The sequence below is a fragment of the Hirundo rustica genome, chromosome 2, assembly GCF_015227805.2.
Source record: "Hirundo rustica isolate bHirRus1 chromosome 2, bHirRus1.pri.v3, whole genome shotgun sequence".
NCBI classification, from domain to species: Eukaryota; Metazoa; Chordata; class Aves; order Passeriformes; family Hirundinidae; genus Hirundo; species Hirundo rustica.
In genome coordinates, this window is record NC_053451.1 from 104,540,981 (window position 1) to 104,566,062 (window position 25,082).

The 25,082-nt window shown below is 37.7% G+C and overlaps 1 protein-coding gene across 8 annotated transcripts in view; it reads left to right on the forward strand.

The window, feature by feature from the left end:
- CNKSR2 (connector enhancer of kinase suppressor of Ras 2) overlaps positions 1-25,082 on the forward strand; it is a 204,830-nt gene that overhangs the window by 50,972 nt on the left and 128,776 nt on the right. For all 8 annotated transcript variants that reach the window (XM_040055339.2, XM_040055341.2, XM_040055342.2 and 5 more), the window contains exons 4-5: positions 7,318-7,405; positions 22,080-22,121. In XM_040055339.2, the coding sequence (XP_039911273.1) occupies positions 7,318-7,405; positions 22,080-22,121 (130 nt within the window). The remainder of the gene's footprint in view (positions 1-7,317; positions 7,406-22,079; positions 22,122-25,082) is intronic.

Genomic DNA, 25,082 nt, shown 5'->3' on the forward strand with positions numbered 1-25,082 from the left:
CAGCCAGCTCTTTTACTGTACTCCCAGCTCATTCCTTTTCTACTAATTTGCTGATACCTGTTGGTTGCAGTACTGAGATTGCAATGAGTCCTGAGTGAACGGTGCTTAGATTCATCAAACACATTTTCTCCCAGGTCTTAGCAGACCACCTGAAAGGCAGACAGAAGGTTGTATCTTCTTTGGAAGATGGCATAACTTTGAATGTTGAGTTTGTGTCCTAGTTGAGTCAGAAGCTGCTGCAAAGTGAAGACAGCCCTAAGAGCAAAAGGATTTCAACCTTACTGTTCCTCTTCAAGTCCCACTGTACATCATATGTTTTTCTTTATGGGGCAGCTGGATTTAACAGGTACAGCTCATTACTGTAGTCTTAACTGGGAAGAACTGTACTGTTGTTTGTGGAAGAGGAAGGATCCTTAGCAAACCTGAACTGAGGTGACATTTTATAGCAGCTTCATGAGCTCTGTCTCTTCCCATTTCTCTTGTTGCTCTGCCAGCACAAACTTCTGGTGATGTCATCTTCCGTGTTTTTCCTGGTTTGGTATGTTCTCTTCATTCACCTCCACCACACTTCAGTTGATTTTGCCAACCAAAATCCCTGGAAATATGTGTTTCCTGCAGATTGCACTAAGCAAGAAAAGAATTCTTAGCTGTGCTTCTGGGCTTCTTCCTGTCTAGTCTAGTGTTGGGGCCATGTTATCTGAAGCAAGGACTCCTTATACCATATATCTTATGAAGCATCAATAGAATATTTTGGATCTTAACAGTAGGACTGATATCTGTATAAACTATAAGTGCAGACTTAGGGAATAGGAGTGAGGAAGATTTGGTTGGTTTTGGGCTTTACTTGAGTCCTCATTAATGAGACACTAAGATAATGTGGTATTTATTTTTTCTCTTAATTTAACAAAATACAGTCAACTTTCCATGAGGTACCTACTACAACATTTTGCGTCTGTTGTTGTGTCACAGATTTTAATGGTCGTGAATTAGGATTTGTCAAGCACCACTGGATTTTTTAGTGTACTGTTTGACTCAGCCATCTGTGTGGGCAGAGATTCAATATGTCTTTCACAGCAGCTCTTTTGTAGCTCTTGTTTTTCACACTAGCACTATCCCTTTTTGGAAATAAAAACCTTAAACTGCTGCTGCAGATTACACTGCAGTCTAAGTAGGAGGAACAAAGAGATTTTGTCGAGATAGATTTCTGTATTCAAGGCTTTCAGTGCTGTGGCCAGAGAAAAGGTAGCAGGCTGACAAATGTGCCTCAGTCTGATTAACTTACCACTGCTGTCTGGACGCATAGTACATGAACAAAATGAAAAAAAGGTGAACAAAAAGCTAACTGTAAATAGAAATTTTGGTTATATAAAATATATGGTAAAATTGCTGACAGGAATAACAAAATGTAAAATTTCATAGTAAAGGGCCTTTTTGGCAAGTCCAGGTCTGCTTTTAGGGTCGTTCAGAGAGCAGTGGAGTATAATCCTATAACTTCTAAACCTCAGGTGGGCAAATTATTTTGGTAGAAGCATAGATTGCTACAATTCTGCGAAGCAGTTATATCTGTACATAAATCCTATCAAATAAGGGTAAAATCTGTGCCTGAAGTTAAGGACGTTTGAATGCTTCAGTGGCTGACAGCGGAACAGGATCTCCAAGCCTTACACCATGGGCTTTTTTTGGTGGTGCTTGGAAGTGTCAGAGAAGTGCAGCCTGCAATGATGCTGCAATGCTCTTGGTTTATGACTGAACAATTGTGGGTGTTCAGTTTAGCACACTCTTTAAGTCTGCATTGTGTGAAAGGATTGTAGTAGGAGAACACGTTCCCCACTCCAAAATGGATGTCCTCCTTTTCACCATGGTGACATACTCCATGCATGCATTTCCTTCCATTATAGATAGAATGTGTTCAGCTGGGTTTCTTTGCCTCATTGTTTTTGGTGAATGAGCCCTTTTGATGTTTATGGTGTGAATATTTTGTAGTTTTAAGTAAAGAGGTGCATTGTTTGTGAGCCCATACCTTATTACTTACAAAGAAAGTGTTACTGGTTTAGAGTCTCCTTTATAAGAGAGTTCATACGGTCCTGTTAGCTGTGCTTGGTTATTACTTGTCCTGACAGGGTAAATCTGCTTTACACAGGAGATGGTGGGAGTAAACAAATGAAAACTCAAGCAAAGAGAAACAGAGGACTTTAGCTAGTCTTTACTCACCACCCCAGTATTGCACTATCTGTCAACTGGGTTTTAGTCTTAAACCTTTGAATCTTGTTTCCTCTATGCATTTCCCTTTTTGCCGGTTTGAATAGTATACCAAACCTGTCAGTAAGTGCTGCCTCAGAATGCTATGGTACTTAACTGTATTGTGCTCCTGGAACAACTGTAGGGGTTTAATAGAGCACTCATTTAAAGAATTCCTTTATCCAGTTTGAATTTTACTGCATTCTTCCCTGATTCCACATAAAGCCATTCTATTAGAAATACAAATGAAATGTTTGTTTCATGAAAGCCTAAAACCATGAATCTTAGATGGCTTAGGCACAATGTACATACAACATTATTGTGCATTCAGAATTTTATTTGACCTTAGTATGTTGTTGCCTTTGAAGACTGAGTTATATTACTGCTTTGGTTGCCTCTCTCTTTGAAAGATTTGGGACTTTATGTTTAACCAAAAGGCTCTGAGGATGTTTTCCCTTGTTAGGATGCTAAAATAAGTATGATATTGGTTTTAAATCGCTCACATTGTCTAAATAGTTATAAAATATCTCAGTACTGCAACTAGAGGTGAAATATGATTAATTTTTGGTTTGTTTTATGCTTTTACTTAACAGCAGTCTGTATTTGTCCAAATTGTAACTTTTAAAAGAGAAATGGTTATTTCTATGTCTTATTTTCCCTTAACATTATATGAGGAAGACAGATGAGGAGGCTGAAGCGTATGAGGACAGAAAAGTTGATAGTGTAGAAATACTGAGGGTAAGCATCTCCTTCAAAATTTTTTAATTGTTTTTGGAGGATTTTTCTTCATGTGTAATCAGTAGTTGTGACTATTAATAGCTGTTGAATTGTATTATTTCTTAATTCTGTGATGGAATTAGCTGTGCTGTGTTAATGTGGCTGGTTTTTCTACCAGTCCTTCAGGGTGGTTTCATTAATGAATGTTTGATAATATAATTTATTTTTTTTTCATTCTGAAAGATGCTGATACTGCTAAAAATGCTAACTAGATCTCAATTCATAAAAGCGTACACACATGCGTGTTGCAGCCTATGTTACCTGGGTAAAAACAAATTCCCATTTCAGAGGTGTTTGATTATTTATGTCACTGATTTTAAAAAGTGTGAAAAGAACCAGTAGCTTTTTGTGCCTTACCTTAGGAAAACCTTACATCCTATAGATCGGGGCACTGAAGTTGATTGACTTTAGTGTTTAAAAAAAAAACCACAAAAAAGTAAGCACTAATGTTTTTTCCCTGTGGGTGAGGTTCTGTTCTGAAGCTCTTCATCTTGCCCTGGTGTCTCATGAGGTAAAGGTTCACAATGAGGGTTTGCACAGTGGAAAAATTTAGAGGTTTCCACTTTTCCAGCTATATTCATGATTACAAAATGTCTATGAACTTAATTATCCTTGAAACCGACTACCCACTCACTTGTGAAAGTGGTTTGAAAATGGCTAATGGCTTCAAATGTTGGAAAGGAGAAGGATGGAGAGAATGTGAGACTAAAGGCAGAAAACACCCTGCGCGTGTTTGCAAAAGCATTCATCTGATTGTGTAAATTTATTTTCCTTAAGATATGAGGTGTGGAAGGCTTAGACAAATAATGAAAAGGGGAAACCAGCAGAGGTTTGGAAGAGGAAATGAGTGGAAAGGGCATGTGGTCAGGTAGGCGTACTGTGGAGCTGCAAAGGTGTTTTCATGTGGGTGTTGCAAAGAAAATCACAATTTTGAAGGAAGAACAAACAAATTACAAGAGAAACAGTAAAAGATGTTCCACAGAAAGGGAAATGTGTATTGGAAATATCTTGGAAATGACTGTGAGAGGTGAGACAGTGAGACACTGAGATCAATGTCACAGCAGGAAGTGGGGCAACATATGGCCCCAGTCCAAGGCAGTTCTTTGGTTCTTGTTTAACTTTAAAAGCACCGAGTTGCACAGAATATGTGTTGCAAATAGAATTTTTTTTCTCAGGGAATTTTCTTCACTGGAGCTCTATGTGGTACTTCAGACCTGAAGGTCCAAGGGACTGTGAAAAATGTGGCTTTGAAAGAAAAGCGTAGAAATTGAAGGGTGATAGAAATGGCTCTACCAAGACAAGAAATTTTTTTTTTTTTTAGAGAGAAGTTGTCTAATTAAACAGGGAATTTCTTATATTTGGTATTATACATCTATTCACAGTCAATAATATTGTGCTGTATTAAAATTATAAACAATGGGTATATTACCAGTGAAGATACTTTTTTGCCAGATTGGCATTTTATACTGTCTCATGTGAAATCCAGTCAGTGACCCTACATTGAAGTTTCTGTTGTTATTTTGTTTGAAACTGCTGGCATGTTGTTACACAAGTCTTCCTGGTTTTGCCTACTGAAGTTGAGACTTGGGATAGAATACTAAAATACATTTCCTTTGGAGGCAAATATTTAGAGAGGTCCTTACCTTTTATCCAGCTGCTTATATGGTAGTGGCTGTGTAATTGTGCATGCAGATTGTCTCCAGGGATGTGGTCTGAACTGGGAAGGAGGAGGAAAGGAATTTGCAGTTTTACTGCAGTTTACAGCAATACCCCAGGGAGGCATCTGCAGAAATTGATGCAAGGGACTTGGTTTAAAAGCTACAGAGAACTGCAGAGAAGGCAATTGGAGGATCCCTTAGATTTTCTGCAGGAGCAGTTTATATAAAACATGGACCTGTCTCCTTGTCTTCTAAGATGTGAAGCACTTCTCAAAATCTTGCATCTTAGTTGGTAATTTGTAGTAGTCTTCTTCCTCCTGCTGACACCCTTGCTGCCTGCTTGACATGCTGTTGCCCATAACCCTTCACTGTGATAACTTAATGTAACTAAAATGAGTAATGTCTCAGTCCCTTTGCCTGTTCTTTAAAGTCAACGAAGTTTATTTGGGGCATTTCTAATGATCTTCACTAAGAGTAATGATGGTAAAAAATGCCATTATTTTCCTCATGAACCGTGAAACCAAACTAAATTACAAAACTATGAGGGAGGATGATGTGGTATTAGAAGCCAAAGCCTACTGTGTGATTTTGTTTAGAGAAATGCTGGAGGCTGTGAAATGTCAGATAGATTCCAGTTGTGTAATTTCAGGATCAAATTGTATTAACACCCATACTTAAAGTAAAATAATACCATTTGCTGGTTTGATTCCATTCATCTTCAACAAAAGTAAGTTCCTAAATGAACATTACCTTTTTAAATCAAGGTTTCAGGTAGATTTCGGAACCTCAATGGTTACAATTATGGAAGGAAAATGGAAGGAAAAATCAGTGTTTTTGTATACCTTGACTAATGTACTTCTTTAAATGCAATTATCATAGAATCACAGAATTCCCCGAGTTAGAAGGGACTCATCATGATCATTGAGTCCAACTCCCAGCCCTGCACAGCGTGTCCCAAGAATGACACCATGTGCCTGAAAGCATTGTCCAAATACTTCTTGAACTCAGTTATGGTTCATAACCAAGCAGTTCAGTTCCCTTTCATCCTTTAATATGTTCACATATATCTATATATATAGATATATGTATCTATATATATCTATATCTCCTAAACTTCAGAAATAGTCTCTGGGTTGGCCTGCTCTAGTGTATACCTGCTGTATGGTTGTCATATGCTGCAGAAAACTTGGACTCTGAATTGTGAGTGTGTATGTCCAATAACTTTCATAAAACACCTTTTGGAACTTACCTTAGCTTCCAATGTCTGTACTTTCATTTTAAAAGAACGTACTGGTTTTCTCTCTAGAAAATAAAGGCAGAAATTGTATGTCATTGTGTGATGTATTATATAAAATAAAAGCTGCTAGACTTAATTATGCACCTCAGAGTTAATTCTGTCTTATGAACCATCAGGGCTGGATTGCGAGCCCTGGAGAAGAAAGAGAGCATGAGATGAAACCGTCAGAGATAGAGGAGTTCACATGGGGTTATTAATGGACAATTCCAAATCTGCCTGCACTAAAATGTCAGTAATTCTGTGTTTAGGATTACTGTAATTTAGAAACCTGTTAGTACCAGTAGAACCAGAGTATTTACAGCTATCACTTGGACTTGCTTATAGTAAAGTTCTTTGTACTGGAAATGTCTTTAGGCTTAAATAAGGAAGGCGTAATACCAAGCAATGCTGTAAAACACTTCAAGGTATATGCAGCTGTGTGTGAAGTGATGAAAGAAGCCAGTTGGGGAAGGGATTAGTCACCCATCCTAATTTTAAGACAACCACACTACCTTTTTTTTTAATGTTTGTTTTAAATGCTTGAAGCAGGTATATTAGGCACAAATGCCATCTTTGTGATGCTAATAATGCCCATAAAATCCTCCTTTGCAACACTGATAAAAAGTCAAGCTCTTGACTCTAAGAGAAAATAACAGTCCTGCCTAGTGTTTGGCTACTTCTTGAATATAGATCATATATATAAGTTTATAGATTGAGAGGCTTGTAGTACACAAATCAGATGACTGCCAGCTTCTCTAACCAAATCCATTTTAGCAGTGCCTCTAGAAAGCAAGCAAGCTTCCAGGTAGGCAAGCATTTTAACTTCCTAATGTGAAGTTTTTAAAGTATAGGACACATGTAGGTAGGGTCTGTGAATGTTGGATTGCGCTGTTCATTTCAGTAAGCAGCTTTGCCTGTAGCATGGTGTGTGGACATGTTGGATTGTGCTTCCAGCTTAGGCTTTGCAGCCACTTCTCAGCATTGATGCATCTCTGGATTTAAATGCCCTTTTCCCCTCTAGATAAAGATTCTACTTATTCCAAGTTCCTCTATTTCCACCAGATTTTAGATCAAATTCCAAGAATCCCAGTGAATCAGCCAAGAGCTTCTCTGATCTCATTCACACACCGTTCAGATCACAGGAGGAAATAGTGCCTCTGGCTGTCTTTATAAGGGTATTCCCAAACCAAAGCAGAAGCCCAGCTGGGCTTCTTCTGAGGGAGTAAAGGCAGTCCAGAAGTAAACTGTTAGAAATAATGCTTTTATGAATGAAGTTTCTGAAAGAGGAACTTAAAAACTGCAAGTGGATATATGCTAGTGCTATTCAACTTTTTTCTTTGTTTGTTTTTTTTTTTCTTTTATTTTTAGATCACCTTTTGCTGCTGTCACAGATTACTCAGTAACAAGAAATAATGTCATACAACTCTGTCTGGAACTAACAACAATAGTACAACAGGTATGAGACAGTCTGCTTGGCAGTTTATTATTCCTGACCTGTAAATGGCTATTACCTTCTTCCCACAATTTTGTTTTACACTGGCTATATCATTGTCCAACCAAAATAAGGGAATACTAGTATTCAGTAAATGCTTTTTAAAAATTCTGTTTTCTGGTTTTATTGAACTAGTTTGTGTTCTGCTGTGTATATGGCTCTAAATATCTCAGCAGTAATATTCATCTTGAGTTCTCTATTATAATATAATAGTATAAAATGCGATATCTACTTGATAATTTGCATATTTAATTTCTCATATTTTGTCTTTTAATTTTATTTGCCTGTCTGGTTCAAAAGATCTGTATATATTGGACTTTAGTAATCCACTCTTTCATAAAGTTTATATCATCTAGACAACTGTTGACACAATCCCATGGGGGGGGGGTTAGAATATTTTGACTATATTTTTGTACATCTTACCTTCAAGAAATCCAGAACTGGTTACTGAGAAGCGCTTGCTTAATGAGCTTCACCGGGGTGTGCAAACCTGAGAACTTTCCCCACTCTTCTGTGTGTGGGTTAGGTCTGTCTCTATGTTTGTCTCTTGTTCTGATGAACTGTAAAGTCTCTTTGCTTCCAAGCAGAAGTTTGAGGGATTGTTTGTACTTGAGAAGGTAGAGTGGAGAAAAAGTGAGAGAGTGGGCTAGGTAGGAGCACTGAGGAGAATTTCTGGTTTTCACAAGCATCATTTCAAACTAAGAAAAACTAAACTTCTGACCCAGCTTTCCAGACTGGTCATTTTCCACAGTAGCTGTCTATCACTGTCTTTAGATAGTTTTTATATGAGGGAAAGAGCCACCTGATCAATTTTCATGTGTCCCTTATTAATGAGAACGTGGGTAAAGTAGCAAACACAGCAGTATTTCCCAGGAATTAAGTCAATATCAATTCATCTTACAAATTCCTCCCTATCCCTGATACTGCTAATTCACCATGGTGTAGGTTGATATTTCTCTATGTATGTTTCTCAGTGTGAATGAGAGTAAATGTTATTTAATACCTTTGGAGAACAGCATTTTTACTTTCTCCAAAAACAACATATTTCTGCAGTCAGAAAGCAGCTCATGAATCCATACTTTGAAGTCAAAAGGAGCATTTATGTGCCTAAATGTAAGCATGTACTGAAATTGGATTGGGCTGTATTCAGAAGAACAATAAGGAAAAATTTCATTAGCAGTCTCAAACACATGTGGTTTGAGCTCTACTTAAAACAAATGCATTCCCATGTAGCGTTTCAAAATGTCTTAGCTGTTGTTTTTTTATATGCTTACTGAACACACTGAGAATCCTCATTGTGCATTCTTATGGCTGTAAATGAAATCTTTCAATATCACCTCATCAGGTATTTTTTCTGTCTCAGAGTTCTGTTTTCTTTTGTATGCAAAGTATTTTATCGTACCTTACTACCATTTTTTTTTTTGTGAAAAATCTACAGAAAGCAATGTTGCAGTTTTTCTTTTTAACAGTAGTGAACAGCTTCTTATAGTACTTAAACGTTTATAAAACTTATACAGTCTGTACATTTTTTAATATCTTGGAACTTTTTCAAGACTTTTGTAAAATTTAAAAATAGAATTCAGTAGCTGGGTTTCATCAGTTTTTGTTTGTTTGTTTGTTTGTTTGTTTGTTGCATTGTTTAAGTCACAGTCAACGTTCAGATTTATTAACCAAAAGCAAAAAACGATTCTTTGGTCAAGATGAAGAATAAAAAGCGCTAAACTTAAGGTGGCTTGCTTGAATTATTTTGCACGTTTTGAAGCTATTTGTAATATCATCTTTCTTCAAAGAATTAAATGATGCTGGGTTGTGTCCCCCTCATTATCAGAGCTAAATGGATAATGGAACAAAATGACAGTATTGCATCGCTCTTACAAGAGCGAAGTCTAAGAAAACCTATTGAGTTTCTGTGTTTTAACCTAAAAAAAAAATTAGAAAAGTTGGAGTTAGAGACAGATTTTGGAATAAAATGTGGGAAGACACATGCTTTGTTTTAACTATGAAGTTTTCTACGTGTGTTGCACATTGCCCAAGGCCTGACAGGCCAGTATGCAGTGGATATTTGCCAGTGACAGCAGGTCCCTCAAACCTGCAAGTTATTGCTGTAGCCTGCATTAATCATCTGCTTCTATGCAGCTGCTTTATTTTGGCTTTGGTATTTTTGGCTTAGGTATGAGACTATTACAATTTTTTGCTACCATTTCCTTGCACTCTCCTTCTCTCCTACACATGTCTGCCCCTTTGTAGGAAGTGAAGGCTGAGCATTAGATTTAGATTAGATTTGTGTCGACAGAATTGTTCCAGTCACAAATGCATATCAGGAAGAACATGAGAGAATGTCTGGATGGTGTTCATGAAAGTCTTGCTGTTGACTTATGTAGCTGGGTTATTCAGCTTCAGAGGGTGCCAAGAACTGGTCCTTTTGAGTGTGCTCATTTTGCTTTAGGAAGGTAGCAGTAGCTACATTGATAACGTTAAGGAACAGAAGATTTTTTGCTTTTTTAGGCAATCTGTAGATAGCTTTTATTACCGTTCTCAGTGCTCTTATTCCTCAGGAATTCATTAAGGTTTCACTTAAGAAGCTTTCTTCTTTAGAATCGAAACCCTGGAAATCTTGGGAATATCTAAAAAGTCTAATTTTATATTGACTTTGTAAGTTACCGGACAGTTGAAGAAAACTTTGCTGCTGAGCACAGTGTTTCTTTTATTACTCTTGAATAGTGATCATCAGTAGCCCTCATCACATGTTTTTGACTTTCCTTAATCAGCTTTCGCAATGATTTGCAGTGTTTATTTAGTTTTAAACCCCCTGATGTTTATCTTGCGGCTTTAGTGTCTTGTGAGATTTACTCAGGAGTACGCTCCAGTAGAAGCATAGCTGTAGGCCTGTAAATACTCCTTTAGAAAAGCTTCACTGCTTTTAATTCTCTGAAGACCTCTGAAGAGCTGTGGTGGAAGCAATGCTGTGTAACCGGGGTGGAGATGGAGAGTAGTCACTTGGCTGAATGGATCTGTCTTGCGTTGTTGTCACAGAGCAGACTTCTGGTACCAGCTGTCTCACAGCGACTTTTGGAGGTGACTTCAGATTTTGGATGACACAGGGTGAGAACCTGGGTGATGCAATTTGGGAGGTGGCAGCTAGGATGGAAGATAGCAGAGAGAGACCACGATAATGCTACACAAATGCACTGTCTGGACTTTATGGGCACCTGTGATTTTGAGCTAAAAGCTGTGCTATAGAGCGCACAGAAGTGCTCTATGCACTTCTTCAGCTGAGAGGTTATAACTTTTTTCCCATTTAAAGGCTTTTGAGATACAAAAAAGAAAGCATCCATATATCCCTTGCCCACTGGATGCACTCCCCATCCCAGGGGATATTTCTCTTGGGCTTTTAGCCGTGGCTGTTTTTCGCATAAGAGATATTGAAAAGGATCACAAACTATTCCTTGGGCAATGCACTTTTTTTTAATGTCACTGTGGGTTTTGTAATCACATGGCTGTAAACTCAAAAGAGGGATGTTTCAAATGTTAAGTTTCACTGAGAAATGTAAGTTCAGACTTGTTTTCCACTTAAAAGGATAAAATGGAAATTTACCTTCTTAGCTCCCCTGCTCTGACTCAGAATCCAAATGCAGTAGTATAAAGTGGTTCTATTAATTTGTTAAGGACAATATCAAATTCATGAATGAAGAAGAATAATTAATATCTTGAGTACCAGTCTTACAAATTATCTCTCGTATAATCTTTTCTTTCACAATTCCTCATGTTTATTTTTAAGTCCTGATTATTAAGGACTTTAATGACTCACTAAATATTGTCTTAAAATTTTAGAATTTCAGGTTGTACCAAATTGGTAATTACCTCAGGAATCTTTAGCTAATAAAATGGTTTTAATAGTTTAGTGGTGTGAAGCTTTGATTGGATTGTCATTAAAGCTGCTTTGTGCCTCTAGATTGTAGGGATTTTCAAAGCATCACGTTTGCTGGAGACAGTTGCATGTTAAATTTTAAAGTTTTTTATTTGCATTTTTAGCATTATTCTTTCCACCCTAACTTTAATACCAAATGCTTGCAGAAAAAACTTGGTTAACCTGCTGTGTTTAGATAAAAATATTTCATGACGAGGAGGCTAGATTCTTTAAGTTTTTATATATATGCATAGCACACTGTTTATACAAAACACCCCATTTTTGATAAATGTTCAAGGGGTAAGTATACAAGTAGCTAGATAGATGTGGGGGAAAGTTACAGCTAAATAGCTCCCCTTGGAAACAATTCACAGGCAATATCTGCCTATGTATATGAAATCAAAAGGGTCTTCATATGAGAGTATTATAACTCATTTTAAGTAATGCTGGCAGGAATTCAGGCTCACCTTGTATCCTTTTATTGCTGCTCTTATGCAAGATTTTCTGTTATATAAGTTTCAAAGCAGCTCTCCATCGTGGTGTTTCAGAATACATATTGATCTGTGCAGTTGTTCTCACTTTTAAAAGTCAATGTGTGATGCATAGAATGTATGTATAGTCAAAACTAAAGGAATGTGGGAAGCACAAAACTATTGTTTGTTTACAAGAAGCTATATCAAAGTAGTTTCAATTTATGCTCTTTAGCCATGTTTTTCTCTTTTTCATAATAGAGTAGCCTATTTCTCTTAAAACACACTTTTATGGAAAATTTCAGATGTAATTTAATGTAATGTAAAAAGTTCCTAAGGTTCTTAGCATTGATGCCTTTTTCTTATTCTGGTAGTTTGTTTCTGCTATTTGATTATACAGGTTTTCTTTTTTTTTTTTCCCTTGAAATGGCTTACTTGTATATATATATTTTCTTTTGATGTAAGTTTTGAAGTGCTTTTTGAAATGGAATTAGGTATGGAATAGATGAAAGACTAAAACATCAATAATAGTCTATTGGGATGAACCTCTACTAGAACTAATTTGGTGACTCATTAGTTGTCATTGAGATAGATGCTGTAAAGAGGTATGGGGTTTTCTTCCTAAAGCTGCGTACTGCTGTATATGTCTGTGATGTGACATTTTCAAAGTAGCTTAAGAAGCTGCCACCCTGTAAAAGTGAATTTGTTTTCTTTTCCATTCTCAGAGAAAGTAATTTCTTTTCCTAGGGGATAGAAGGGAAAAAAAAGCAAAACCAAAACCCACCAAAATACTCAATGTTGCTTACTATGTAAAAAACATAGTGACCAGAAAGCAAAAATGAGTTGGTATTGGCTTGTTTTGTTATTTTTAGGCTTGTTTTTGCTTGCTTGCTTTTCTTCCAGATTAATGATTGACCGTCTCTGAACATGGGAGAAAAGTGAAACACAAAGCAGAATTATTTTTGAAAAAAGGGTAGTCTTTCTGACAGGGCATATGTTGGTAAACCAATGCAGCTGTTAAACTTTTCCAACAAATGGAGCTTGAGTGAGTCAAGGTGACAGTGAAGGAGTCAGGGACTATGGAACCCACTCATCGAACCACGTACAGAAAGTAGCAGAAACTTGGTGAAAACTGAGATAAAGTGTAGACAGGAAGGAAAATATGGTTTTGTATCTCATGTTTCCTTTAAACCGAAGCTTTAGCTTTTTTTATTAGACTGCTGTGGGCGCTGTGTCCATGCACACTGAGTGACATCACAGTCTCCATCTGAATAGGGACACACAGAGGATGTGTCACACTGACTGTGTAATTCTTTATATTGATAAATTTCATGCTTAATGGTGATGTATTGTGTTGGTCATATCGGTAGATGTGAAGCCTGAGACTCTGCATTTCTTTCACTTTGGAAGCTGATCTCCCTTCCCAGAGGCAGGGCAGTCTCTGTAACCAGGTACACTGAAGCAAGATTCCAGTTCAGTACAGTGAGTTACAGAAACCATGTTTCTTACTAACCAGGAGCTACTAAGAGCCTTAAGCATAAATAAGTGTAGTGTCTGTCTTTATTTCAGGAATGTGTGTGTGCTTGTTTACTTAAATCCATTACAAATACATACATTTCAGGTGATCCAATATGAAACACTGAAGTTGTAGCTGAGCCTGGAATGCCATCTGTCTAAATATTACTTTTTTTTCAGTTCAATTAATTTAATTTTTTTCTGTCGGCAAAATAACCACTTAGACAAATATAAAACATGAAATATTTTCTGCAGTTATATTTTAAAAACCAGAATTATTTGCCCTGATAGTACTAGCGGAAAAGCAGAGCTGAAAAATTAAGAAGTTGTTTACCTATAAATTGTCTTGGAAGTGACATTGAAAACTTAAGAACTGCACAATACATTGTGCTACTAGCTCTATTTTTCATGCCAATAATAAAATAGTTTTGAATGCATGAGGCTTATTTAGAGGTGTAGGAAGTGTTTTGACTTCTTTTTTTTTTTTTTTTTTTTTTTTTTTCCTTTGGATGAACAATTTTTTTATCAGTTCCAATCTCTCATCTGTTGATAGTTTCAGTGGATCTTTTTTATCTGCTGAGAATGTCACCAAGTAGAGAAATCATCTGAGCAGCTGAAATCTGACTTAGACCATGTAAGCACTTGGATTCTGCCAGATATATGAGCAAGTATCAGTGATTTTAGTTGGTGGTGAAATACTGGCTGTGGTTTCTGACTGAATGGTGTACTGGCTCATTTTAGAAACAAGGAAGAGGTGTAACTTTCTACAGGCAAAGTAAGAATTAGTATGTGACCAGATCCCTAAGGAGAGCAACATGATGTCTTTTACAGAGGGGAGAAATAATTGGAAATGGAAAATTACTTTGGAAAGATAGAATGAAAGAGCTTAGTGTACCCATTGCATCTCTCTTAATCCAGCAAGCAAATTTTCCCAGTAGTTGCTTGGTCTATGGGTGATTTATGTAAGTTGTATTAAATTTCTGCATTAAGTATTCTGTTACTATGGTGATAGGTGCCACTCCACACAGATTGTTTAAATAAAATTGAAGCAATTCTTTGTACTCAGTAAGCTGGGTAATTGCTATTAGTTTGTACATAAGGGTTATGAACTTGGAGTACTGCAAGTTTATTGCATTTTCAGGGAAAGGCTCTAGACTTCTTAAAAGCATGTGTGTAGGTTGCATAAGAAATGTCCTTTTTTATAGCATTTCTTTTGTAGCTTGCACTGTATTTTCCCAATAGAGATTTTTTTCCTTCTCCTCTTACTATGATGCCTGCTCACCATTTTGCTTTCTCCCATCTCTCTCAGTTCTTATGCATGTTTCCAGTGGGGGAGGGCTGAGTGGGTTTTGCAGGTTCAAATGAGTTCTGGCTTCAGTGTGGAGGGGAAGGAAATTAATTATAATAGAATGAGGATGCTATAGACCCAGTGGCAAGAAGCTGCAAGAATTGAATAACTGTAGTATAAGTGAGAAGGAATGCAAGTATTTCTGAATGACAGTGGGAATAAAAGCGACAGGATTTGTGTGGGAAGCGAAGAGGAGTTGAAAATGGCACCCAGGTTGTGAGCTTGTGGGACATAAGGTGGTGGAGCTGTTGACAGAGATAGGGAAAGAAAGGGGGAATAGGGAGCATTGGGAAGAAACGTGATTTCAGCTCTTCAGCATCCTGTGTTAGGGCTGGTGGCAAATATCCAGAAGGAGATTCTGAGCTGCGAATGTGAACAGAAGGGCTGAGAGATCTGTGACTCATCCGTACAGAGATGATAATTAAAGCAGCATGATTTTAGGAGGCTGTTGAGCAATAGGGAGGAGGTTGCAGAAAAGCGGAGAGTTGAGGATAGAGCTCCCTGGGACTGTTGCAGTTGAAACAGCCATAATGGGAGACCTTTTGAGCAGCGCAGTGGAAAGAAAGTCATGGAAATAGCATATTTTGGGATGGTTATTTAGAAATACAGTGTAGATTTTAACAGTGTATGTGTAATTTTAAAAATTAATTTTGTGTGGCAGCAGCCAAGGGTTACCTGTGCCAGCACTGGGTGTTGTATAGCTTAGAGGAGCTTGCTTTTGCATTTTGTTTAGGTGAGAGACAGAAAAAAGGTATTTCCTTTCCCCCTCTGACTGTTCCAAACATTGGTAATTCTCAGTTTTCCCAAGGCCCGTACCTTTTGTATCCAATGACCCGCTAGACCTCTTAAAATATGTGTTAAAGCACATCAGGAAACTACTGAATGTGTCATGCTCTTATTTGTTAGCATGTTGCCAGAGGAGAATGTTACCTGCTTACCAGCTTCTGTGGCTTTTGGGGAATTTAAGTTTTTTTGTTCCTGGTCCTTGGGGGGGTTGGAGGAGGGGGTTGAACGGAGCTGTATATCTGCCAGTTTGTATTCTATTATTCCAGTAATTACCCAGACATACCTGTAAATCACAGTCCAAGCAGGGGTCCATAATATCCATCAGTTTCCTAATCATCATGCTCTGCAGAACACAGCATTTTGCCACAGCCAACCATATCCAGGGCTGCTTCAAAAGCAGGGTGAGGGAGGTGATTCCCCCACTCTGTTTTTGTGAGACCCCACCTGCAGTGCTGCATCCAGCTCTGGGGCCTCTATGTAAGAAGGGTTTGGATCTGTTGAAATGACTCCAGAGGACATCACAAAGATGGATCAGAGTGCTGGAGTGCATCTACTATGAAGACAGGTCAAATGAGTTGGGGTTCTTCAGCCTGGAGAAGAGAATGTTCCAGGGGGACCTTATAGCACCCTGCAGTGCCTGAGGGGGGCTACAAAAGAGCTGGAGAGGGACTTTTCACAAGGGCATGTAGTGATAGGATAAGGGGGAATGGCTTTAACTGAAAGAAGTCAGTTTTAGATTAGATATTAAGAAATTCTTTAGTGTGAGGGTGGTGAGGCACTGGCACAGTTTGTCCAGAGGGGTTATGGATGGCCCGTCCCTGGCAGTGTTCAAGTCCAGGCTGGATGGGGCTCTTACCAACCTGGTCTAGTGGGTGCTATCCCTGCTCATGGCAGTGGTATAGGAGCTAGATCATCTTTAGAGTCCCTTCCAGCCCAAACCATTCTGGGATATCATTCAAGTGTACTGTTTCAAAGCTGTCGTTTTTTATTACCGCCATCAGCCGTATTAGATATATATTCCTTGTATTTTCTAATTGGTGAAAGGCTAAATGAACTCAACCTGTCTTACTTTTGTAAGTACTTTTTAGTAATTATATTTCCTGTTTGGAAACTATATACCAGTGTCTTCGTCCACGAAAAGTGATAAAGGATGATAATGAATAAAAGTACACTAAATGTTATAAAACTTTTGCCACCTACATGTGTTGGACAAGCTTTAGACTTTGTCATAATTATTGTCGAGAACGTCTGTGTGAACCGTCGGTGATGACTCCAGCACACCTGTCTTGTGGCTTTCTTGCTATAGCTGAATTGGGCAAATTCAAACCAAATGAGCCCTTCAAGAGCCAATGGCATAATATTGACAGACCTAGTGACACTTGAACGGGCGCCTTGGAACCAGAACAATTTATTTTGCAGTACTGAGACTGAAGGGGCTGGAAGTCATGATCTGGGCATTCTCAAGTTAATTATTTTTTATTGTTGCTAAGTAGCAAGACCGACAGATCATCCATTTGACTTACACACTTGCTATTAAAGTATTCAGTTACAGTTTTAATCAATTTGAGAAGCAAAGGGATTTAAAGGATGGCTTGGCTTAATTCCAACCAATGGGTACATTGCTCAAGAGAGTTTTTATGCCAAAGGTTTGGCAATTCACAAGAATCTGAACCCTCTTTTAAGCAATCATGCAATTCATTATTTTTGTTACAAATAGAAAACTGGAGTTGCATAGCTTAGCATATTTTGCATGACTTGAAAAACAGTGGTGGCAAGAAGTCTATCAGACATGTTTTTAAGTAGTATGTAAAATATAGCGGGTGCCATCTTAAAACTAGACATGGAAGATGAGTGGGATTTCCCATGCATTTTCCAGGTAATTTTACTACCATTCTTAAAATGGTGTTCCTAACATAATTACCTACATTTTTATCTGCAACATATTGGAAAAAACAGTGCAATATTCACAAATGTACACATGTATATTGGCTTCCTGTAAATTCAGTTGGACTACAGAGAAAAATAAAGGAAGAAATAAGTGAAGAAGCTCCACCAGAAGCATCGTAAAAGCTACCCAGGGAATTAATGATTTCATGGCAAGCTGTTGCTCTTCATTCCAGTTGAATTGATCACACAGCCTGCTTTTTTAGGCGATGCAACTATCATATGAATTTACAAAGGGCATTTTGGGGTTAATATGTTACCTGGCAATTGTGGCATTTGGGTTTTTTCCTGAAAATCATGTAGTCTGCTTCTATATCAGTTCTGCCTAGGAATTTGTCTTTCCTTATAGGAAAAATAAATTAGGATGACTACATATTCATAGGCAACTAAGGCATTCTGCATTGCATACAATGAAAGGAGTCCATGCCATCTCTTAGGTACTCTGAGATTTAATGTATATATTTCTGCATTTCTCCCTTTGTGTATCCATTAAATATTTCTATGTATATATTTCATTTTCTGAACTAGCATAATTTTATTCTGAAGTAAAGTTATGGAGTTGACAGGAACTTAAGACTGCCAAGAAGAGTGCAGTGCATCAGCTGCCTGTAATACATGGCAAAACCATGAATAATAATAATAGTTGTAGTGGTGGTTATAATGATGGAAAATTTTAAGATTATAGCCTGCAAGTATCCTGAGAGAAGTGTTTGACAAGTAATTGCAGTAGGTAATTTGACAGACTGCCAACTTGGACTTGTAAACCAGATCATATAGATGCAAAAATAGAAATGTTTTCGGCAAAATATTTACCCCACAGTTATAGTTCTGGAGAACTGCACGAACATATTTTATCTGTGGGGCATGGGAGCAGTAGGGTGAGTTGGCAGGTTGTCTTTATCTCAGCTCTTCACATTTTGAGTTGAGATTTATTCAATGTGAGTGCAAAGAAAAAAAAGAACAAGAAAAGTTCTAGTGTAATTAGCTGATCCCATTTCCCACTTCTGTGAGATACTAAGACAATTGTTTAAAAAGAAGGTGGTAGTACTGAGGATAGGGGGAGGGGGGGAAAAGGAAGAATAAAGCATCAGAAACACTGATTTTGAAAACAAAAAAAAAGTCCCTAGATATTTGTATTTTATATATGCTGTCTCATGTCTGATTTGTTCCAGCAATTTTTGGGATGGGATGGGTGGGATGTGTACATTTTGCAGTGCTGTCACCAGTCAGTGCTGTCTGATTCTGTGGGTTTAATTGAAACGTCCTTAGCAATTATTCCTTAGGACATTATAGTAGGATCTCTGCAGATACAACTTAAAACTTTTATTTCGTAGAGACCATATGAAGTTTTGATTATGAAGGTCAGAACTTCTGGAAGAAATAAGCAGTGCCTCTCAGTTACAGTGTAGTGTAGGTCTTGCTAGTCTTAAAATTAGGTTTTGAAATTGTATTGGGATTGAAAATGCAGAACCCTCTCCTTGATTTGTGTGGTTTGATCTTTGTGCTTTTATCTTTGCTATTTTTTGGGTTTTTTTCTTCCAGTTTTGGAGCTTTTTTTTTTTTTTTTTTTTTTTTTTTTTTTTTTTTTTTTTTTTTTTTTTTTTGCCTAGTTCCAGCTGGATGGCAAAGGTCCCTTTTGCTGTTTTTATGCACGCGTCAGAGCTGGAAAGAGTGACCATGAAGATCTGATATTAGTCATAAAGTTCTTCCATCATATTTCCCTTTTATTTCTCTCCTTTTTCTTGTGGATGATACTCTGCCATTTTTCTCCCTTGAACTAGTAATGGCCAGTATTTGACTACATCTTCAGAAATGTAAATTAACACAACTTCTTTTTTTGCTTTTTAACAATTTGTGTCATTAATGTTTTAGAAAATAATACACAATTAGAAGATAACCTTGCAGTGTTTCAGCTGAAGTTTTAATTTGTTGGTTAGATCATCATGTAGCCTAGCTATACTTACAGTATGCAGTGAATATATGTGCAAAGTTCAGAGAATAAACAAGTAGAAGTAATATATGTCCTCCTTGCTGTAACTGTGCCTTTCAGTTCAGGGATAATCACAGTATTGGTTTAACTAAGTGAATAGCAAATTTTTAGGTTGTGTAGGAGTAAGGCTTGGTTGAAGATTTTTGTGTGTGTTCTTGCTTTTCTGAAGTAAAAAAAAAGTTGATGTTAAACTTGCATATGATCTGTTTCTTCCCTTAATTGCAATGTTTTGATACCCTGGTTAAACAGACATTAAAGAAAATTTTTCAGAAGTAAGATAAGGATTTGTATGGAAGAAAAATACATTCTCTGGGTGTGGGTGGTATGCTACTAAGAATAAAAATTTATTTCTAATGGCATAGTTAGAGACCTTTTTATAATTCTGAAGTGCTTTAAGCTCTTTTAGGTGAAATGAAATGAGTATGAAGAAGCAATAACTATAAATTATAAAGGCCCCCAGTAATAAGCAGTCAGCCTACCATTCCACCCAAGGAGTGTTTGTGGAAGGTGGGCACAGTTATCCTCAGCCCTTGCTGAAAGATAAAGCACAAGGCAGCAAACCATTCCCCATGAGGGAACATGGCATGTGGCTGTTGCTCCTGGGCTTGTTCAGAAGCAGACTCAGCCCTCATCTCCAGGGGTGGCTGCAGGAAGTGGAAACAAGCTGCAGGGATCAGCTTGGTGACCTTTTCCTGGGTTTCTTTGAGTCCTAGACTCCAGGGCTGCTCTGGGGTATGCTGTCACGGTTCTTGACATTCGTGCACATTTCCCAGAGTGCTTGAATTATTTTCAGTTGGATGTCCTTCATCTATGGAAAAAGTGTATTCTGGAATTGTTTTTTGTACCTAGGCATGGTATTTGCTGTCCTCCAGTCTTTCTGTCTTCTATGTTTTACTGAACTGTTAATTTTTCTCTTGTCTGAATGTGAAGATGTAGTATCAACAATCTGCTGTTATGTGATGAACTTGTTTAGTAATTCCTCCACCCAGACCATGGATTTGTAGGGAATTGTGTGTTGAGGAGGAAAATTCAGGGTGAATCTATTCATAGACTGGATGCCTGAGTTTTCCACTTTTTTTGCTTTTTTTTGTGGATTCAGAATATTTTAATTTTTCACATATAGTCTTGGTTTGTCAGAAAAAATAGCATATTTCTTTAGCTTCCTTCATGATCGTGAGGACGTTTCAATTCAAGGACTTAGCAGTATTTCTCTGTTATTCACTGCTTTCTTGTTTGTAATAAACCCTACAGCATTTGAGGATCCAGAATCCTTCTTCCCTTAGCAGTGAGACTTCTCAAACTGTATCCTCTTTAAACTGAATGTTTAAACTTATAGTAAACTCTTCCTATTACCAATGAAATTATTATGTCTGCTTAAAAACACTTTTTTTCCTCCAGTGTAAATGTTGCAATCTCCTCCTGCTATTTTTGCAAAATGATTCATAAGTAACCATGCAGAAAATAGATGTATCCAGATTGAAAATGTTACATGCCCTCCCACATATAACAATGAAATGTGTGTTTTGCTACTAAGATTGCAAATACTTCATTGATGTCTGCATATAATTAAATGTGTTAGATTTTCTTTCCGGCTCTACTTACTGGCAAATGTTTCTTGAATGCCAACAGCTGTTATTAGGAAAATGCTCCCCGATCAACCTGCTACTTCTGCATAGGTGCCTTTATGTAAAGCTTAAGAACTCACTGGCTTTTCTTGCCTGAGTAACACTTGAAGTGTTTCATGGATTAAAAGTTTTTGTTTTGTTTTGTTTTTTTAAACAGTTGCATATAAAAAAGTTGGTTTTCTAGCTGGATGAATTGATTTTTAAAGTGAGACTTGAAACATGAAAACTTAGTCACATTTTTCATGTGGTTTCTTGGATAGGATATAAAGCATCTGCTCTAAACAGAGCTTGCATTAATTACCACAAAGCTACAGCACCTGAATGAACTTAAGAGTGGTTCTTTCACCAATATTGGTTGTTTTCATGTGCTCTCTGCCTTGGTAATTCCATGTCCTTATATCCACTGAGATTCTGGCCTGTCAGAAAAGCTTCTGCAATCCCAGCCCCCATCTGTTGGTCTTGCTTATGGAAGCTGCCTCACGTGCTGCATGAGGTAACGAGAATGCACCCGCAGTCCCGGCAGGCTGTGTGTGCCTCAGGTTTCCTGTGTGCTTTGTATGCTGTGTTTCTCCTCCCTCCTGTTCAGGGTGTGTTATAAACAATCAACTCCTCTTCCTCCTCCACCAAGGTTTTCTTCAGCAGGGTGCAAAAGTGTCAGTTCAGCTCAGCAAGGATTGTTCATCTCAGTCACTTAAGACTGTTGCTGGTATCTGTTTTCCAGTGATATCATTAGAAGAGGGTCATTTCTGTACGTGCTCAGGGACGGCTGGTGGAAGGCGCTTGTGTGGTACATGTGGTCAAAAGCATGTCAAGTGGAGAGAGTGTTGTCTGTCTCAAGGAAAGAAGCAACTAGAACTAGTGAATAGATGTAAACATTTACTAGTATTTCCTTTCAGTGGTAGCTTCACATTTTCTTTCCATTTTGTCCAAGTCTTTGAAATATTTTGTTTATCCTAAGGACTTTTCAAGTCAGTTGAATTCTTTTAAGGACAAGTCAAGGAAGGAAAAATGATTGGACCAATTTAACCTGCTTTTTCTGCTTTACTTTTTTAGGATTGCACAGTATATGAAACAGAGAACAAAATCCTTCATGTGGTGAGTACTGTTTGGATTTCTGATAACAAAGTTTGTACAGACCACACAGAATTTTAGAGCTGTGTGTTTTGTGCTTTTTGTGTGCAGTGCCAGTTTGATAACTAAATAGACTGGGTATGACTGAGTGGATTTATGGAGCTACTTGTGAGTAGGTCAAGAGCTTTTGAAAGGGTTTGTGTTTGTCTGGCTCAGGCCCACCTGTTAGTTGTAAATCATGATTAGAAGAGTGATGTTTTAAAAAGACAGTTTTTTGAGAGAGGTGGTTGCTTCTATGAAATTATTTATGTTTGTGGTAGTGATATAGCTTAATTTATACAGCTTTATTCCTCATAGGAGCCTGGAGATAGCTTAATGATAGGAAAATTCATGCAATGTTTCCTTTTGAATTCTCTGAATAAATACAATAGTCTCTTTTGAGAATCTTTAGTGCTATTTATGGTAAATAAAGCAGATGAAAGTTGCCAGGGCTTCAGAAAATATGAGGAGTTTGGAAGGCTGGTGCACAGAAAGTAAAAACCTTGAGTAAACCTTGTCTGAGAGCTGCACCCAAATTTTAGGTATTAAATTGTGTCTCATGTTGTGGCTGAGCTTTAGTGAGTATTAAGTTATCCCGCAGCTTGTTTCTAAAAGTTAGAAGAGAAGATAATCTCTTCAAGGGTGAGTAATGAATTAGTTTAATTTATTTCACATTCAGGTTGGTTTTGATATCTTACTGTTCTTATTACCAGAGCTTAAATCAGAAAATACTGCATTTCTTTAGGTTAGCTTCCCAGTAAATGTTGAAATACTTCTTTTTTGTTATTTATTTTATTCATAGTGTACCCATATGAGATACTTGGCAGGCTGAATTCTGTAAGCTTTTGATGCTTTGGTTTCACAGTGACGTGGAATAAAAAGTCTCCTTGTATTTTTAAGTTTCACTGACATTTTCTCAGGTGTGAGACGTAAAGAATTAGTGAATTTAGTGAGGCTGACATTGTCATCTATGCTAGGTTGGCCTCTGCAAGTATTTAAGTAATGAAGACTTTTATTACATAATCTTGGCAAAAGTTGAAGTGCTGTGAGTTTGAAATCTGTGTATATGGCCTGGTTTTCAAAGCATGCTTGTTGTCTGCTGTAAGAGGTGCGAGTTCTGAAATCTTCTATATACACTATATACCTTTTACAAATTGGCAGAAAGGATTGTAAAGGAAGCTGACAGAGTTTAGTACTGGGGAGGCATCACTTTATGCATTCATCAACAGACAATTTTAAAGAAACTGAGAGGGATTAATTTAAGATATGAGTGCACAAAATCGAGACAGGTTTCAAAAGTTATCTTACATCATTCAGACTTTTGTAGGTTTATTTCTTAGGCTGCAGTAACTTCTTTGTGGTCACAGGTGGACATAGATATAAGTGTACCTCCTGTGAGGAAGCTTGAAAGGAAACGAGCACAAACAGGGCATAGAATGTCTTAGTGAAGCCACGGGTTAAAATGACCCTGCATGGATTATACGTGACTATGTGTGTTACATGTAACTTGGATAATTTCTGACCATGTTGCATATCAGCTGATCAGTGGGATTTGATGGGGGAAAGGCTGACCAAGGCACCAAAGCAATTGGTGAAAGAGGTAAAGCTGTGACTAAATAATGAAACAATGGCATTTGAGATCATATTTTCAGTTTGAAAGGTAGTGGTTTTTTTACATGGGCAGGTGAAAAAGTTGATGATAGAATTGGAATTGAATGCAGTCACAATTTCCTCTAACCCTTTTCCTTGGAAGACAGAAGAAGGTGGTGTGGGTTTAGCCCACTAGACAATCTGAAGGGAGCAATCCAACAGTAAAAGAAAAGGTTCTCTGATACAGAAAGAATAGCGGTAAATTGTGGAAAAGGCATAGAAGGAACCTTGAGTAAGAAATATTGGGAAACCTATGAAAGATTGAGAGGACATGTGCACAGATATTGTAGGAGAGAAAGTAAATTCTCTCTTTTTAAATTCCAAGATCACACTGTCCCAAGTCCATTTTCAGGGTCCATTTCCCCTCTGAAGTTACATTTGACCAGCGTTCTATGCAGCTGCCTTGGAATGATCAGGTACGAGCATAGAGGTGTGTTTGCTGAGGTGACTTAGACAAAAAGTTGAATTCAAACCTGTGGGCTGGTCCCATGTAATTTCATGTACCACCTTCTCTTCATGACTCAAGTTTCTCAAAAAAGTGAAGGGAAATGATTATCAATTAACATTTCATGCTATTAGCAAAAATAAATCCTTATTGCAAGGTATTGTTTTTGCTAAAGATTGAAGTCAGATTTTAAGAGGGCCTTCTTACATAAATAAAATAGAACTAGAGCTACAGAAATGGAAAAAATATAATTTAAAGGACAATTGTGTGCTCTTACTTGTCAGGGCACCAAGATATTTACCACCTTAGGAGCAGACTGTTGGATCAAAGTAGTAGATTTTGGTGTTCTGGGTTGAACATCTCCATTGTCCATGGAACGAGAAGGGGTTTTGGTTTTTGACTCATGCTGTGGTTCAAGGGCTGGAGCTCTGTAAGCACAGGTCTCCTGTGGGGGTGCTGCCCTGTTTCCCCCAGAGCGAGCCTGCTTTGTGCCAGTTCGGGGAGCAAGAGGATGTGTGACCATCCTTCTGCTATTGATGAGCATGCAAGGAAACCTCCAAAGTTAACCCCTCGCTGAGCCTTCGTGGCTTCCTCTACAGTGAAGTAGGCAAGATCCTCAAATAAATGACTGATTGGTCTGCTTTAATTAGGTAAGGCAAAAAAATAGTTCATGTGCTCATATTCTAACAGCACTATTTTTTTTGAAAAGCAAACGAATGCCTCTTTCCTCCAGAAGTGACAGTGTGGGTGTGCATGTGGAGATTGCTGAATCACCTTGTCCACAGATAGCATGTTTCAATGTCAGTTAATGTATTCACATGTTAGCTTTTCAGGGTTTTTCATTTTAAGAA